This window comes from Octodon degus, unplaced genomic scaffold (genome assembly GCF_000260255.1).
Source record: "Octodon degus isolate 3935 unplaced genomic scaffold, OctDeg1.0 scaffold00017, whole genome shotgun sequence".
Classification (NCBI taxonomy): domain Eukaryota; kingdom Metazoa; phylum Chordata; class Mammalia; order Rodentia; family Octodontidae; genus Octodon; species Octodon degus.
In genome coordinates this window covers 9150161-9167894 of record NW_004524593.1, presented here as the reverse complement: position 1 = coordinate 9167894, position 17734 = coordinate 9150161, and the positions used below count along the sequence as shown (strand labels likewise).

At 39.8% G+C, this 17734-nt stretch overlaps 2 protein-coding genes across 3 annotated transcripts in view; one reads left to right on the top strand and one right to left on the bottom strand.

Annotated features, from left to right (window-relative positions):
* Tfb2m (transcription factor B2, mitochondrial) overlaps positions 1 to 4795 on the bottom strand; it is a 19997-nt gene extending 15202 nt beyond the window's left edge. For both annotated transcript variants that reach the window (XM_023710185.1, XM_023710186.1), the window contains exons 1-2: positions 4376 to 4795; positions 3096 to 3184 (exon numbers count right to left, since the gene is read on the bottom strand). In XM_023710185.1, the coding sequence (XP_023565953.1) occupies positions 3096 to 3184; positions 4376 to 4673 (387 nt within the window). In that variant the 5' untranslated portion in view covers positions 4674 to 4795. The remainder of the gene's footprint in view (positions 1 to 3095; positions 3185 to 4375) is intronic.
* A 101-nt stretch (positions 4796 to 4896) lies between these two features.
* Positions 4897 to 17734, top strand: part of Cnst (consortin, connexin sorting protein) — a 116293-nt gene continuing 103455 nt past the window's right edge. Inside the window, exon 1 of the mRNA XM_023710184.1 lies at positions 4897 to 5183. The gene's annotated coding sequence lies outside the window, so the exon portion shown is untranslated. The remainder of the gene's footprint in view (positions 5184 to 17734) is intronic.

Below are 17734 nucleotides of genomic sequence, written 5' to 3'. Positions count from 1 at the left end.
GGGGTTGACTGGCATGTGGTGCTGGGGGATTGAACCGTGGTCCCTGTGCTTTTTTGCTAAGCTTGTTCTAAGTAAGTGCTTTAGACCACTGAGCCATCTCACCAGCCCTCCAGCACTTTTATAACAGAAATGTGGAGGAAAGAAATTAAGTTTCACAAAAACCCAGAATCCTTTAAAATTCTTTCAGGGGGGCCAGGAAGATAGCTCAGTAGAATAACCACTTGCCTGGCAAGTGCAAGGGCCTGAGCTCAATTCCCAGTTCCGCCAAAAAATAAATAAATAAAATAAAATAAATAAAAATTCTTTCAGGATTTAGGAATAAACCTGACAGCCTTTCAGTTGGTAGAAACATTATCTCCTAAGAATGCTACTTTAGTTCCCTGATTTTAAGTCAAAGGTTCTACTTCTCCATTACTTTTATTCTAGCAAATAGATAAATTCACACAAATACCTGAATGGCTTTTCACTCTTACTAGAAAGCTACTTAATAAAAGTGACTCAAAGTGCACTAAAGCTGCATGTTAAGTGTGTGTGCTTAGCATGTAAGGCCTTGGGTTCTGTTCCCAGTAAAGGAGGAAGCTGGAGATGTGAAGAAAAGTCAGGAGTGGTTGTAATGGCTATAATCCCTGTACCTAGGAGGCTGAGGCAGGAGGACAGTTGGGAAGAGACCAGCCCCTACAAACAGCTCTACAAAGAGCTCAAAGGTAGCTTGAACTGCATACAGAGACCCTGTTTCAAAAAGATCAAATAACAAACAAAAAAAGTCAGAAAAGAAGCAAAAATCAATTCTAATCAAGGACTGAGTTCAGTCCGTGATGTTTACATTTGGCAGCATTTTATTACTGATATTCCTATGAAAACTACTCTGTCAAAAATTTTCTGGTCCCTATCCTCTTTATTACTAAAGCAACTATTTTTCTTTTAGATCTTAAAGAAATGTTTCTTTTTAAAGTGGGGGATTGAGCCTAAGGTCTTCTGAGTGAAAAAACTTAGCCCTTTTTCATTTTTAAATTTCAAGATAGGTCTCTCTAAATTGACCACTTTGGACTCAAATATGGTATCTTCCTGCTTTTGCCTCCCAAAGAGCTGGGGTTGCAAATATGGGCCATAAGTATAACTTTAAGCTTGTTATCTTTCAAGTTCTTCTAGAAAAATGGTTATAGTGTTAAATAGTAACAAAATTTAAATAGAAACATTTTAATGTCATCTTAAATAATTTTGGGAACACGGAGATTAACCTTCAAATATAGATTAACCTTCAAATATAGGCTGTGGTACTGGGAAATCAAGCCCTGGGCCTCATACATGCTAGGCAAGGGCTCTACAACTGAGCTACACTTCCAGGCTTCTATGGTTTATAAAAAAATTAATTATTTGGTACAGGGTCTCGCTATGCAGCTCAGACATAATGATCCTCATCTCAGTCTCTCCAGGGCTGGGATTACAGCTGTGCGCCACCACGCCCAGTTTCAGGGTCAGCAAGGTTTACCAGGGATTGAACCTGGGTCCTTGTGCTTGCCAGGCAGACACTTAATACTGTTGAGCTACATCCCTAGCCGCAGGTCACACATAATATTATGTGGCTTCCCTTTTCTTGTCTTTGCTTTTCTTCCTTCTTTTTAAATTCCAGCAGATGCTAACAGCAATTCAATAACTTGGCTAAAATCTTGGATTTCTAAAGCAGTACCCTTTAGAACAGTAATTCTTTGCTCTTTACAGCACTGGAGATTAAATTCCAGACCCTGCACTCAACGTCTCATCTTTATAAAATTATAGGTTACACTCAAAAAAAAAAAAAAGGCTACACTCAGACAAGGCAGAGGCATAGCACAGCCTATTAAAGAGGAAAGGAGCCGAGTAATACCAATTATGCTCTATTTCAAGCTATTAAACTAATCTACGGCAGAGTGCAGCAGTGGAAAAATATGGTACCTTCCTCCCCCCAACAAGAGGCACACTTTACACTCTCATAATGAAAGACAAGTTAAGAGAAAAGTGGAACACATTTATTTAAAAAGCTTTATGCACATAAGAGCCTTCATAATTAAGAAACAAAGGGGGCTGGCCAGATAGCTCAGTGGACTAAAGCACCTGCTTAGGCAGAGTGTAGGGTCCGGGGTTTGATCCCCAGAACCATAAATCATAGTGACGCTGCCCACGGGATGCAGAAATGGTAAGACTGGGCATGGTGGCGCATGCCTGTAATCCCAGCATTTGGGAGGCTGAAAACAGGAAGATCACTATGTATGTAGTGAAACCCTACAGACCCTGTTCCAAATATAAAACAAAACAAAACAACCAATGATCCAGGGGAAACTGTCTGTTGTTATGCTTAGTCAGTGAAGACTGGACAGATGTATGGAGATATGATTGTTAAAGAGTGTGATTTAATGTTATTGGCTGAAAGAATTCAGCCAGGCTTGCTCCTGGTCTCTGTAGCATTCCTTCTTTCCTGGGTATACAGAGGACTCCACAGGACTGGGTCATGATGTAGTACCAGACAAAGTAGGTCAGGGAATGTCTTTATGCATAGCTCAGGGAAAAGTTACTTTTTAGGTTATTTTTTAGGCTTTAATGGTTTGCTCTGAGAAAAGAGATTTCTACCTTCTACAACTCTCCTTTGGGAACAGGCAATCTGGTTTCTAGACTCAATGCATTGGAGAACAAAGTGTAAGAGACACAGCGACCTTGGCTCTGAAGCTGCCTCTAAGGGCTTCCATGGTCCCCTCTTTTAAAGTGTTCAGCAGGCCACAACACATTTTGATTTGTTGTTGTTACTGGGAATTGAACTCAGGACCTCACATGTACAAGGCAGGCCTTGCACTGCTTAGCTACATCCCTGGCCTCCAAAGTGCATTTTGGGGTATCATGTTCTCAATCAACCCTCTCAATGTAGAACTAAAAACAAGTCTCAGAATTTCCAAACTTTTACTCATTAAGCACTGAATACTTACTGTGTGCTAGTCCGCTAGTCACTAAATATAACAAGGTACTTGAGACATGGTCCCTAAAAAAATAGGCTTTATTCTAGACTTTCTTAGACTACTCAATGTTAGCAATTGAACAATAAATTATTGCCAGGATCTAAACAGTACCTTCAAGTGTGGAATAAACTTTTTGTGACTTTCAAGCGCAATCACTGAAGCACCAGTTTCTAGTAATGCCTTAGTCAGGACTCCAGGACCTAATACAGTAACACAACAGAAAGTTATGTGCAAAAGCAAAAACACAATCTGTTTAATAACAATTTTTTTAAAAGTTGGTACACAAGTATTATCTAATTTTAATTTTCATAAAATCCCCCAAATACATACCACTCTTTTTACCTATAAAGGAAGAAGAAATTAGTTACCTGACTCCAACATCCCAGTAAGTGGCAAAGCTGGGTTTTTTATCTAGCCTGCCATCAGGAACTGCAAAAAAAAATTTTTTTTTTTTTTTTGGTAAGGTCTTACTGTGTAGTTCAGTTTGGCCTTGAACTCACTACACAGCTTAGACTAGGCTGCAACTCCTGGCAATCCTCCTGCCTCAGTTTACCAAATGAAGGGTTTGGGATTACAGGCACACACCTCCATGCCTGGCTCAGAATTTCTACCACAGTTTACTATTCATAAAGAAAAAAAAAAAAAACCGACAGGAAAGATTGCCTCTAGCCTATCACTTATTCATGGCCTATCTAGTTGCTTTAACCACCAAAAAATAAATAAATAAACACATAAAAGTACTGTCAAGCCTAAACAGAACTGACTCCTTGGGACAGGAAAGAGTGCTTTAAAAACATTAAAGACTACAAATCAGCGTCCTGTTGTAGCCTTTAGTAAATGCATAAGAAGGATAAAACACCTTGGCAGGGTAGTGCAAGCACACAATCCCTCTACTTGGGAGGCTACTGTAATCCCAGCACTCTGGGAAGCTGAGGCAGGAAGATCCCGAGTTCACAATGGGCCTGGGTAAATTACAGAAGCGCTCCCTGGATCCAAGTTTTGGTAAAGTTAAGAGCAAAGTACTATTTTATCCAAATGCTGTCTAAAGCGCAAACTGCTACAGAATACTTTGTGGAGCCTTCAAGAATATAGATATATGTTTTTAACTACCTCTCCGAGCAAACTGCTTCAAGAAAAGGGCAGACCGTTCAACAGCACGCCACGTATGAACCATAATACGTGCAGACGGACTGAACACACAGGGCGGGGGAGGGGGGGCGCACGTCTATAGTCTCAATACTCGATAGGCTGAGGCAGGAAGATCGCTGTGAGCACCAGATCAGACTGGAGCACAACGGGAGTTCAAGGCCAGCGTACACTGTACAGTGAACTGTTCAGTGAGATCCCGCCGAAAAAGAAAGCAAGCAAGGAAGCCAGCCAGCCGGGCTCACCTGGATTGCACTCCATGACTATGTGCCGATGTGCGTTATTTCCCAAGTTCAGCATTTCTGCCAAGATCTCAGCCAATTTCGGGCTGATTATGGAACTGCTCGAAATGAAGTAGCCAAAGGACGGCCGGCGCAACTTCCTGGGATCTTCATCCGGCAACGGCTGTGGGCAGTAGTCACGGCGAATTGCCCGCCAGTCCTTCCGCAGCGTTGCTCCCAACCTCCCAAAGTAAAAGAGGCCAGCACCTGGCAAAACTGACCTTGTCAACCGCGGAGGAAAAACCGCTGCTGGGCCCCACATCCTTGTCGCAATGTCCTTGCTAAAGATCACCCAGGTCCACTACTTTGACGAATGCAAAGCACTAAAGCCCACGTGCTACATCTCACCACCCAAACCAGCCAAGCGGAAGTAAACACTACAAAGTGCGCACGCGATCAACTCTCCCCGCCTACTTCCTCCGTCACTTCCGCTTCCGTTCCGGTTCAGCCGCCAGAGGATTGTGAGTGGACTGACGAGGAAAGAGACCGGCTATCCGGCAGTGTCCGGGCTCCTACTCTATGGTTGTCCGCCCTTGGCGCTTCCTCTCTAGCCCATCGTGCTCTATGCTCCGCGGTGTCGGGCGGTCAGCCCGCCAGCAGGGAGGGGTGCGCAGAGGGAGGCGGGGCGGAAAGGCGAGAGGTGTCTGATCCGCCCGAGCCGCGGGAGACCCGAGCAAGCTCCGTGACAGCTAGCCCGCCGCCATGTCAGCGAGTGGAGTGAGAAGCGGACTCGGCGCCCGACGATAGCGCGGCTTTCGCCTCGAATTCCCAGGTGAGGAGCGGTAGAGCTGGCTGCCGGGACCCACCGGCTCGCGGCCGGGATGGGAAGGCGCTGGGAAGCCCCTCGCTCCTCCCCCTGCGCTGCCCTCCTCCTGCGGCGCCGCCTCTGCCCTCGGCGAGGTGTACCGCGCGCCCTCCCCTCAGCCCGCCTGTTTTCCTCTTTGCTCGCGGCGGCGCGGGGTTCCTATTCCTGCGCGTCGCGCCAGTTTCTCTCTCTGGGGGACGAGCGCTGGAAGTCGTTCCTCGCCCGCCTCCCCGGGGAGCCTGCGGCATCGGCTTTGCCTGTGGTCCTTGCTGCCCCGCTGGAAACAGCCTGGGCTTCCCACCCCGGGGATGTTTTCCTACCCCACCCAGACCCTTCGCCCCCACCTTCGCCGTCACCACCACTTTGGTGTCAGGAACCGGCGAAGTGTCCCTCCCGAGCCTCCCTCCGGGCCAATACGTACTGAATTTGCGTATTTGAAAGAGTTAAATTGAAGATTAAAAAAAATAATAAGATTCAAAAGCTTAAAATTCCTTTCTAGGCATAAAAGGATTAAAGCCTGAGGAGTGCTTATTTTATTTCCTGTGTAAACTTACTTAAACACACTGTACTGTAGAATGCAATTTAAAATACCAATGCCTAAAAATAGGATGCTGTAATGGAAATTTTGGCAGTCTGTTGGGCAGTGTTAGAAGACCCGATTCTTTGAGAGCGACTTCAGGGTTTTGAGGATCATACTCTGGAAGAGCTTTACCCATTATCCTTTCTACCCAAAGCAGAAGACTGCAGCCAATCACCTCCTTCTGCTTACTTGACTGGGAGCATAATTGAGCTTGGTGTTTAAATGCACAAGGAAAAGGTTTCTGAGGAATGTATTACCTAATAAGCAGTCTGAAGATGATCTTCAACTGATGAAATTCAGATGGACGAATTATTGACAGCTAACCATGACTTTTGGACTACTCGGACACCGTAGAAAGTATCTAGTCAACTGTGGTGGATCCCTGGGGACTTACTCATTGATCTTAATTTCTTCAGGTTATTTATGCAGTGTTCTCACAGAAAATTTTCTAGAAGTGACTTGCATTCTCTCAACACCTAAGAAAGCTTTTTCATCCTTCTTTCACATTTTTTCCCATAGATTTAGGAATATACTGGATGCCCTCCCAACCCTGGGGGCCTAAATATTTTAAAATCAAATAAAGGTAAATGATTTTTTAATGGTAGCAGAAGAACGTGACCCACTCCAGGTCATTGAATTTTTCACTTTTCAAATACAATTTTTAGGGCTGGTTGTATGGCGCAGTGGTGGAATCCTTACCTAGCCCGCTCAGGGTCCTGAGTTTGATCCCAAGCACTACACACACTCACAAAAATACATAAAACAGACTGGGCATGGTGGTGCACACCTATAATCCCAGCGCTTGGGAGGCTAAAAACAGGAAGATCACTACCAGTCTGATCTGTGTAGTGAGACCCTGTAGACCCTGTACTAAATACATAAGAAAAAATACATAGAACATAATTATAAATGACAGTACCTGAAAAAAAATGCTTATTTTAAAACAAATGTTCTTAATTTATAATGTTTTGGGGCCCACGTTTGCCTACTTATTTCTAAAGAAACTGAGATAATTCCTCTTAATTTTTCTGTTTAGTATTTTCTTTTGCTTTTCGGAAAGATAATTCAGTTATCATTTTTTACAGTCTTACTGGTTCACTTGTGGTTGAAGATCCTTGAATAAGAGACAGAACCCAGTCCTTTTTTAAAAAGCCCCATATGCTAAAGGTATAAGAAATGTCCATTTCATTTTAAAGGTGACTTTTACACATATAGTCAGTATTTAGATATTTTACTATATTAGATTTGGTTATTATATTTTTCATCTCATTTTCTTAAGTGATACGGCTTTTGCATCTTGTGTTTCTTTTGTCTTTACAGAGTTCTTTGACAAATAGTACCAGGACAAAGTTGTTCTGCAGATTATTTTGGTGATTATTTGAAGTTATTTTTCTTAGTAATTTATCTAAAAAAAATTACTGTATTGGGGGAGTGGGACAGGATAGCCTCATACTCACTGTAGTCCTCCTGCCTTAGCTTTCTGAGTACTGGGATTACAGCAGTGTGCCACCATGCCCTGTTGCTTATCTCAAGTTGGTAAAGAAGGACAATACTGCTTTGTGTTTTACCTTTTAAATGACAACTGTAACTGGGAAGACCAAATGAGAATTTTAGATTGTCAGAAGCTAGACTGTAAGTCTGTAGCAGCACCATTCAACAGAAAAAAATGAAAGAAATCTCTAGTAGTTACATTAACAAAGTAAAAATGATTTTCGTGTGTTTGTATGTGGCACTGGTGATTGAACTCAGTTGAGCTACATTCTTAGACACCTCATCCAGCTATAAATATCTTTTATTAATTTGGTGTAATTTCAACATGGTTTTTGTTTTGTTCTTTGTTTTTGTGGCCGGATCAGCCCACCCTGGGGGCAGTGCCACATGTGGTGCCAGGGATCCCTGCACCCTTGCCTAAGCTTGCCTAAGCAGGTGCTTTAGACCATTGAGCTATCTTGCCAGTCCTCAACATGTTATTAATTAAAGTTAACAATTGAGATATTTTACAAGCCAGGTATGGTGTGCTACACATTTGTAAGCTCAGCACTAAGGAGGCTTAGGCAGGAGTTGAGACACAAACAACAGTAAGTTTAAGGCCAACCTGAACCAAATAGTGAGACAGTGCCTCAAAGCAAACAAATAAACACAAAAATAAGATAGTCTCCATGATTTTGTACTAAATCTGCAAATTCTGGTGCATCTGTGTATTATTTATTTATTTAGTTTGTTTGTTTTCTGATAGTGAGACGCTAACCTAGGACTGCTGTCCCTTTAAACTATGCTCTTGCCCCCCCTTCCCCCCTCCCCGCGTCTAGCTGATTTACCCAACTTGCAGTCCTCCTGCCCTTCCTCCCAGGTACTACTTGCGATTACAGGTGTCTGCCACCACGCCATGCCCCACTGTACTGTGTGTTTACACTAACAGATCATCTCAGATTGGGCCAGCCACATTCCAAGTGCTCAGTGGTGACATGTAGTTAATTCTTATCTCATTAGGTAGCACATTTCTATAGGATTGCCACTTAATACTTGGAATGCCTTCTTACCTTGGGAGTCCAATTCTGCGGTGATAAATTAAAAACTCCTTTCCTTAAAGTACTTTGTTATTCAAACCAAGAGGGTTCTGTGCCAGCAGAGTTCTCAGAAGTCCCTTCCTCATAGTGTTGATTGTACTTTGGTGTGCACAGGTGCCCTATTTGTTTAGGGAGGATCATGTGATGAACAGACAGCTCAGTCATTTCCTGGCATGTCATTGTTATTCTGTATTTGCATCTTTGTATCAACAGTGTGTCTAGGCAGTGTATGAGGCTGCCTACTGAATTTATTGATATTGATAGGGAGAACTTGGAAGCACATCCTACAAGAAGATTGGACTTAATTGTGAACAAGTAAGGTACTTGTGTTGTAGTTATTTTCTAAACTAGTTTCAGAAATCGCTAAAAGTTTTGGAAATGTACTGTAATATGTTAAGGTCTGCATTTAATGACAAAATTAGCCAGGTCTAATTGATATTTATTGTAATTTAATGCAAGAGATATGACCTTTTGCCAGCCTTTATAGAATTAAAGAACTGTTATATTTCAGTAAATAGACTCTTCGACCAATCTGGTCTTTATACATCTGGCATAGTATAAGGCTGGGAGCAGTATTACAAGATTGAACACAGAATTGGGTGATAGGGCTAGTTACTGGTATTGTTTGATTTATATGTGATATGTGGACCTTGTGTAGAAAAATGCAGCATTTTCATTTGCATTTAAAACTAAGTAGCTAATAAACATTTAAACTTTCAAAGAATAAAAAAAATTTTTTTTTAAAGCTACGTAGCTAAAAGAATAAAACAAAATAAATCAAACTAGGTAGCTTTTACCTGGTACCATTTTAATTGGATAAGAAAGAAAATACAGGCAAGGAAGAAGAAATAGGGGTATAGGAGATTTTTTTTTTTTTTGCAGAACCAGGGATTGAACTCAGATCCTTGTGTTTGCCAGTCAAGCGCTTATCCTACTGAGCCATCTTCCTGGCCCCAGGAGATTGTAAGATCTCCTACAAAGTAGCAAATGGCAAATGGGGGGAGGTAGCTCAGCTGCATAAGCACCTGCCTGGTAAGCACAAGGTCCTGAGATTGATTCCCCATTACCAAAAAATAAAACAAAAAACAATGTAGCAAATGCTTAAAATGTGCTGATATCTGTGAACTAAGCAACTACATTGAGAAGAGCAATGTGTAATACTAAAACCATGCTTGAAATACCTACCTGTCATCTTGGTCCTCTAAATGTGTACCATTTCTGTCATATTAATTATTACTATACTCTCTTTAAAGTAATTTTTTTAAAAGATAATAAAATAAGAGACAAGGAAAAAGATGCTTAAGATGAAGGGGTAGAAACAATGTACAGCATGAGGAGAACCATAGTTAATAGTTCATTTGGGCTAAATGATTACATTATAGTGTCTCCTGCCACAGGGAGAAAAATATTTAACTTTGTGAGGTTATTTTGTTTCACTATTATAACCATTTAATTATACAGTTTCTGACATGTTGTATTTGTAAGTATTCATAGTAAAATTTATTTTTAAAAAAGAAATCAAACTGGATACAGTGGTTTATGTATACAAGTCATAGAGACCCAAGAAGCTGAGGCAGAGATAAAGAGAGAGCTAGAGAGTAAGAGCAAGCAGGCAGGCAGGCAGGCACATTGCTTAAATTCTACAAATTAGCATAAGCAAATTTATTTTAGTTTGTGGAAGGTTGATTGATAGTCTGGCAGTTTTCAGTGTTTCAGAAACCTTTTTAAGACTTATCCTCAGCTGGAGATATAGCTCAGTGGCATAAACATCTGCCTGGCAAGCATATGGTCCCAAGTTCGATCCCTGGTACCAAAAAAAATAAAAGATTTAAAGACCTTCCAAAGGATTGTTTTCTTACTGAGAAATTCTAATTTAACATATGTTTGTCTTGATATTATGTAGCATTCTCTCCAAGTTAGGGACTTCATGATTCATATGAATACAGATTTAGGATTTATTCCCACTGGGGAGCTTATAGTTCCTTTCAACCAGGGAATACTTTTGTTTCTCAAGTAATTGAAATACTTAATAGCTGGACATGTTGGTTTATGCCTGTAATCAATCCCCAGGACCAGGGAAGCTGAGATGAAAAGATCGCTACAAGTTTGAGGCCTGCTTGATCTACACAGTGAGACCTTGTCTCAAAAAAAAATTCATATGTAGTATTCCTTAGAGTAATATTCTTTATAATAATACATCTTTTATAAATTCTGAAGGATAGACTCATGTTTCTTGAATTGTTTAATGTCCTGTGGTTTTGTTTTGACTCAGGATCCCTTTTTGTAGTTCAGACTGCTTTGAACCTGCTGTGTTGCTCAGGTTGGCCTTGAATTGAGGATCTTGCTGCTTCTGCTGGGATTGTAGGCCTGTACTGCTGTACCTTACCTGATATTCAGCTCTTTAACACATTTGAAGATATAAACCTTTTACTGTTGCAGCACTCCACCCTTCCATCTCTTTAGGACTCCCTGTTTTCATCTAGCCTTAGAAAAGGGAAGAAGATAGTTTGTGCCTATCAAGATAATGACAAATTAAAAAAAAGTTTTTTTTCTGATCTATAAGTTCTCTAGTAAGAATTCTGAAACAGTGACAAATTTATCAACCTTTGTTGACATTTGGGTATTTAGCATCCTGACAGTGCCTAAATTATTATAGAAGTTAACATTTTATAATTATCGTATGTATTAAATTCTCTTATGGGACTAGTTACCCTATTTTCCCTTGAAAACTGTCTGATTCAGCTTTGCATGGTGCCACACACCTATAATCCCAGTTCTGGCATGAAGGTGAGACAGAAGGAGCCCAGTGAGCTTGAGGGCAGCCTGGGTTACCTTGTGAATTCAGGTCCAGCCTGAACTTATAAAGCAAGATTCTGACTCAACGAAACAAAACAAAGGAAAATGAACAACAAAAAAAAAGCAAAATGATCTAATTAAAGAAATACATATTTTTTCTTAGTTGCACTTTGAAAACTCAGTGAATTAGGCAACTTTTCTAATTTGAATGACACTATACCATCACCTTTTAAAGCACATTATATTATATAGATTTTGAGTAAATATTTCTTTTAAAAATGTCAGTTTAGGGTTGGAGAGATAGCTTGGTGGTCTAAGCACCTGCCTGGCAAGCGCAAGGACCTGGGTTCCATCCTTGGCATGGTGTGCCAGCCACCAAAACCAGACATGGTGGCACTTGCCTGTAATCCCAGCACTAGGGCTGCTGAGACAGAAGGATCACTATGAGTCCCAGCTACATAGCAAATAAATAAATAAATACATTTTTTAATGTCCATTTCATAATGATATAGGAGAGATATAACTCCCAACCTGAGGTGTCAAATTTGTGTTCCCCAAAAATGGTATAATGAACCCCAAAGAACAGTGGAAGTTAAGAATAGGAAAGATTTATGGGGAGTATGGGTGCTCAGGGATGGGCCACAGAGTTGGAAACTAGGGAATAGAGAATCAGGAGGAATCCTGAATGGTTGCTGCCCAGGCCAAGGTCATCTCTCCAAGAATGTTTTATAGGGTAAAGTCATGCTGCAGGTACATGGGTCAAACTATAATCAACCATAAGATCATAAGTACAGCCGCTTAGCTAATGTTGGTACAGTAGTGAAGCAGGGCAAGTAACAAGGACATATGGATGACATCTTTAACCTTGGCCATATCTAGTCTTTTTTTGTTGTTGTTTTGTTTTGTTTTTGCAGAACCGGGGATCCAACTCAGGCCCTTGTGCTTGTTAAGGAAGCGCTTATTCCATTGAGCCATCTCCCTGGCCTATTTATTTATTTATTTATTTATTTATTTAGCTCCAAATGCCTTCAGGGCAGGTTTGGCTGGCTTGAGTTGTGGGCATTGAACCACAGCAACCTGAGCCCAACTGCTTTGTTGAAGCAGCCACTTAAAGAACTGAGCTACGGGACAGGCCCCCTCTAGTCTTAGTCTTATTGGTTTTTTTCTTTTTTGGTAGGCACTGTGCACTGCTTATATCCCAGCCCCTTAGTCTGTAAGTCCCAAAAGGATGATACCAATCACTGTAAACTATAAACTCAAACTTTCGTTTATTCTGTGGAGAAGTATGTAAATCTGAACATTGTAGCTTTAATCTCTGAGGTCTTGCCTCCTTCAGTGCACCAAGCAACACAGCTTTGGTTAGTTTTCATCTTGTGCCCTGACTCCCTCAAGGATTTAGCCTACTCTGACCCCCTGTTAATTTCTATCTAATTTAACTGTCTGTAATAGTAGGATTTCAAAAATTGTTATTACTGGATATTTGAGCATCAGTTTAAGGCTAAATTTTCTACAATGTCCCACTATATATTTTGATTTTATTGGCTTTGTTCACTATTTCTGTCTTCTGCAGGGTAGTTTTTACCATTGTAGAGGTTACTCTTAATTGGAATTTTTAGATAACCTGAAAACCATCCCTTAAGATTTTTTAAAAAGGACTTTTGTGGAAATGTTTTTAATTGACATCTAGTGCAATTATTATTTTTAATTTATGAATCCACAAAATATAGTTTCAAGTTTTTCTTCACTGTGGAATGTAGACGAGGTTTAGATAAACAGTGTTGTAAAAAGAGTCATAGAAAATAACAAATGTTATTTCCTCCCTCAAATTTTATCTCTCAAATAAGAGTTGAATTTTGTAGAAACTATGCTGTTTAGAATTGTATGAAATTTCATTTTATGAAAAAGACTGTATTCATTTTGTGACTTCTCTTTCCTTCTCTTCCCTCCCTTGGGGATTGCTTTGTCCTGAGCAATATTTACAGCCCACCCCGCCTGCCTACCTTTCTCTCTCCTCTCCTTTCTCTCTCCTCTCTCTCCTCTTGCACTACACCTAAACAGTGATATCTTTACTCAAACTCAGTCATCAGGCTTTATTTTCAGCAATTTACAGAATAGTCCTTAGGACATAAATGCACGCACACGTGTGCATGTTTTGGTTTGATTTGGTTTGGTTTAGAGGTCCTGGGCTAGGCCCTAGGGCCTTGGATTAGCTAGGCAAGTGCTCTACCACTGAGCTACATCCCTATTCTCCCTAAATACATTTTGCTCCAATTATTTTAAAATACCATGCCAGTCAGTTATACCTAAAGCATTGGATAACAACTGTAAAAGGCGAAAATAAGAAATACTATTTGTCAGATGGTTTATTTATTTATTTATTTATTTATTTTGAGGCCTGACCATGTCTTCAGGGCATTTCTAGTTTGGAGGGAGTATCTGGGTTCGAACCAGTGCAACCTGAGCCTCACTGCTTTCTTAAGCAGGCACTTCAACAAGTGAGCTAATGGGCAGGCCCCCTGGTTTCCTTATTAACACTACATTTGAACTTGAATTTAAGAATATACCTAATAAGTCTTACATACATCAAAGCTCATCTTTTTCCTAGCCAGAGAAAGATTTATTTGAAAAAAAAAAAAATCTGCAATAAAAGAGTATGTTTAAGTCAAGAGGATTTTTGTTCCATAAGGTGATCTCTTGGTTAATTTTAGTTTTCTGCACATTTTGGCGCCTATGGGCCCTATTTGCCCCCAGCTTTGTCTAGGGAGAACTTAAGAAGGCTGGATAACCCTAGTACCCAGGGGAGCTTTGTCTTTATGTGTGATTTCTTTCTGTGAAAACCTCAAGGATTAGCCTTGTGTGGGCAACAAAATCAGGAGCAAGTATTCTAGTGCAGGAACACTTACCTAGGCTGAAGCAACAGATATTCTAAAAATACCTGTTTATCACTGAAGTTTTGACATGCTTGTGTAATACTTTATATAAAACTACATTGTATCACTTTTGCTAGAGAATTTCAGTTTTGCTCTAGATCTTAAAAGTATTTGAAAAGAGATCAAGAATGCCTATTTACTGAATATACATTCTGCCTTCTGTCGCCTTCAGGTTTTTATTTTTATTTATTTATTTGGTCTGTTTTGCTTTCCTTGGAAAGCTGAAAGGTCAGAACAGGTCATGGTTTATTGTAAACTTGAAGAGGGTGGAGAAATAGCACAAATCATATTCTTCCTCTGTAATGAAAGGGGAAATGTCAATACATTTTATCTGAGGAAACATGATTATTTAAAATTAAATATATTTAGCAAGGAAACTTTAATTTAGCAGTCATAATCTGTTGGACTTTTTTCTTCCTATTGACCATGTATCTTCTTGGCCAAGAAGATACTTTTTAAATACAAGGATATTCCCTGTTTATTGAAAGTATACTATGTAACACTGGATGAAAACCTATACTATGAGAAGTCTTCAAAGCACTGGGAAATATCCTCCTCTGGTATACATTTTGTTCTGTTTTACCCTGTTCTTAGAATTTCTAACCTGGAAAAAACTGCCTTAGCAGGGCATGGTGGCACATGCCCGTAATCCCAGTACTCCAGAGGCTGAGGAAGGAGGGTTGTTGTGGAGGTCAATAGCAGCCTGGGCTACAAAGTGAGCTCAAGAGTGCAAAACAAGACCTTATCTTAAAAAGATAAAAACAAAAACCTGCCTTTATTTTGAAATTCTTTCATTCCCAAACTCCATCAAAATATGCTTTCTTGGATGACTTTTTTCATGAGCACACTCACTTTTACATCTGCTTCCTTCCTTCCTCTCTCTAATAGCTTTCAAACTGGAGATAAAAATCAGCATGTCATCATTACCTCTAAAATCAGAATAAGGATTAATATTGTACATATTTGTTTATATGTTTTATTACAGGAATGGAAAGCAGTCATTGACCATTTGACATGCATAAAAATGTTTCTTAAGCTGGTGGTGTGGCTCAGTAGTAGAGGTTTGCCTCACATGCATGAGGGCTGGGTTTAGTCCCTAGTACTGCTCTGCGATCAATCAATCAATATAATTAGCATAATGTTTTAGGAAGAATGAGGCCCAAGAGTAGCCCTCAGTCATCTAAAGGCCCCTTTGAGATACAAATGTCTTAGCTTCTACAGCGGTAGGGTGCTTACTTTGGAAGTTTGAGGCCCTGGGTTCAACCCTGACACAAAATATCTGCTTTATCTTTTTGGGGAGTGGGGGTAGGGATAGGGTCCTGCTGTGTAGTTTAAGCTAGTCTTTCTGGGTTTGGCCTCTGAGTGATCATCCTGCCTCCTGAATGCTAGGATTACAGGCCTATACACCATTCCTGGTGTGTTTTTATAGCTTTTAGTGAGATTAGGAGAAAAATTACTATGTCAGTACTTAAGGATCATCGTAATTATCTTTTCATAGAGCCATTCAATAGATATAGTGGCATAAATGCTTTGGATTGAAAGGACTTTCAAAGATAGTTATCTACTCCCCTGATTTTATTACTGAAGAAACTAAAGCTCACCAGGGATACGTGTCTTGTCCCAGATCTTAAAACAAAATTGCTAACTGAGCTTGGATTAGGAAACAGATTTTAGTATTTTCGATTCAGTGTTCTCTTTTTGCTTTAGCACTTTTTTTCTTATTATTATAGATCTTTACTAAAAGCTTTTTTTTTTTTCTCTGTACCAGGGATTGAATGCAGGACCCTGGGCTTGCCAGGCAAGCGCTTATTCTACTGAGCTATCTCCCCGGCCCTTTCAGTGGTTTCTTATATATTTGTTATTTTCTTAAACAGAGTATCCCTGGACACAAATTGCTCTTACTTTTTTTACCCTATTACCTTTCTCTCACCTACCATACCCTGCAGTGAGCCTGAGAGAGTGTACTTAGGCACTCAGTTAATGTAAGAATGCATGGAAATTTGGCCTCTAAAATGTAGGCAAGTGCCAGGGTGGAAACATTTTAATCTTTTTCAAAGCATGTTTTTAACTTTTAAAGGTTGTAATTACTGAATTAGGTGTGTTTTACTGTTTCTAGAAACTATCTTGCCCTCACCCACCTCCCCTCTTTGTTTTTCTATACTGAAGATTGAACCCAGGACCTTCACACTAAGCTACTTCCCTAAGGTTTTTGTTTGGTTTTGTTTTTTGTTTTGATCTTTTTTCACATTGAGAAACCTCAGTAAATTGCAAAGTTACCCAGGTTGGTACTGACCTTGTGATCCTCCTGGATCCTTTTTTGTTTTTGATAACACCAACCTACATTTTTTGGAAGATTACTAGGTAGACATCTTCTATTGTACTAAGGAAAAGAACATATTTAGGAAATTCAGGTCCAAGTGCCTTTGTGGTTAAAAAATCTTCAGAATGGATAATCTTTATAAGTAGTATAACCAAATTCTGTTATGCTGTTATGATTTTGTTCCTCCTCTTGTGTATTACTTCCTTTCTGACCTTTTTTTTGTGGGTGGAGGGTGTGGCTCCTGTTATTTTTTGTGAACAGGAGGGGAAGGGAATTTGAAAAAAAGAGAGTGGAAATGGGTGCAGAGGAGAAGAATTAAGACATATCATGTACAGATACAAATTCCCTATAATGAATGTGATCAATATGTATACTTAAATTGTACCAATAAACTTGAATTAAAAAGGGCTGGGGATATAGCTCAGTGTCATAGTGACTGCCTGGCAAGAGCAAGGTCCTAAGTTCAATTCCCAGTAAGAAAAAATTTAAAAATATACAAAGAAACTGTTTTAAGTTACCTTCTAAGATGGAGCTGAAACAAATGTAATTAGATCAGGATCAAATTTTTTACCTCATTTTTTTGTTTTGTTTTTGTTTCTTTACAATTTTACTTGAAGCTTCACCCTCTCACATTTTTTTTTCCCACTACTTTTTCTTACTACAGAAAAGCATTAGAGGGGCTAGGGAGGTAGCTCAGTGGTATAAGTGCTTGCCTGGCAAGTGTAAGGTCATGAGTTCAATCCCTGGTTCCACAAAATAAATAAATAATAATTTGAAATTATTATACAGACTCACGAATTTCCCACATTGCTATGTAAGAGAATAGAATGAACCTGTTCATTGCTTTTAAAAAAAAAAAACTAGTTCATGGTACCTTTTTGGAATTTGCTGATTCCTGTTTATTGTATTTAATCTTTCACTGACAAAAATACTCAGTCCTGAATTTTCACTTGTATTTTACCAGATTATATTTATGTGGGATGTGTGTATATCTGTGTGTGTGTGCGTGTGCATGTGCACGTGTGTGTGTGAGGGGTTGTTAAATAAATTTGAAACATTACTTTATCATTATTATTATTACTATTATTATTTTGTCTTTTTTATGTGTCTCTTGTTTCAGGGATCAAACTCAGGACCTTGGGCTTGCTGGCAGATGCTTATACTGTTGAGGTATCTCCCCGGCCCTATATTTTGTGTTTTTGAGACAGGGTTTTGCTAGTCAGTTCAGGGCAGCCTTGAACTCACTTTGACCTGCCAAGATTGGCCCCAAACTCACAGCAGACCTGCTTTGGCAGATGTATGCCATCACACCCAGTTCAAGCATT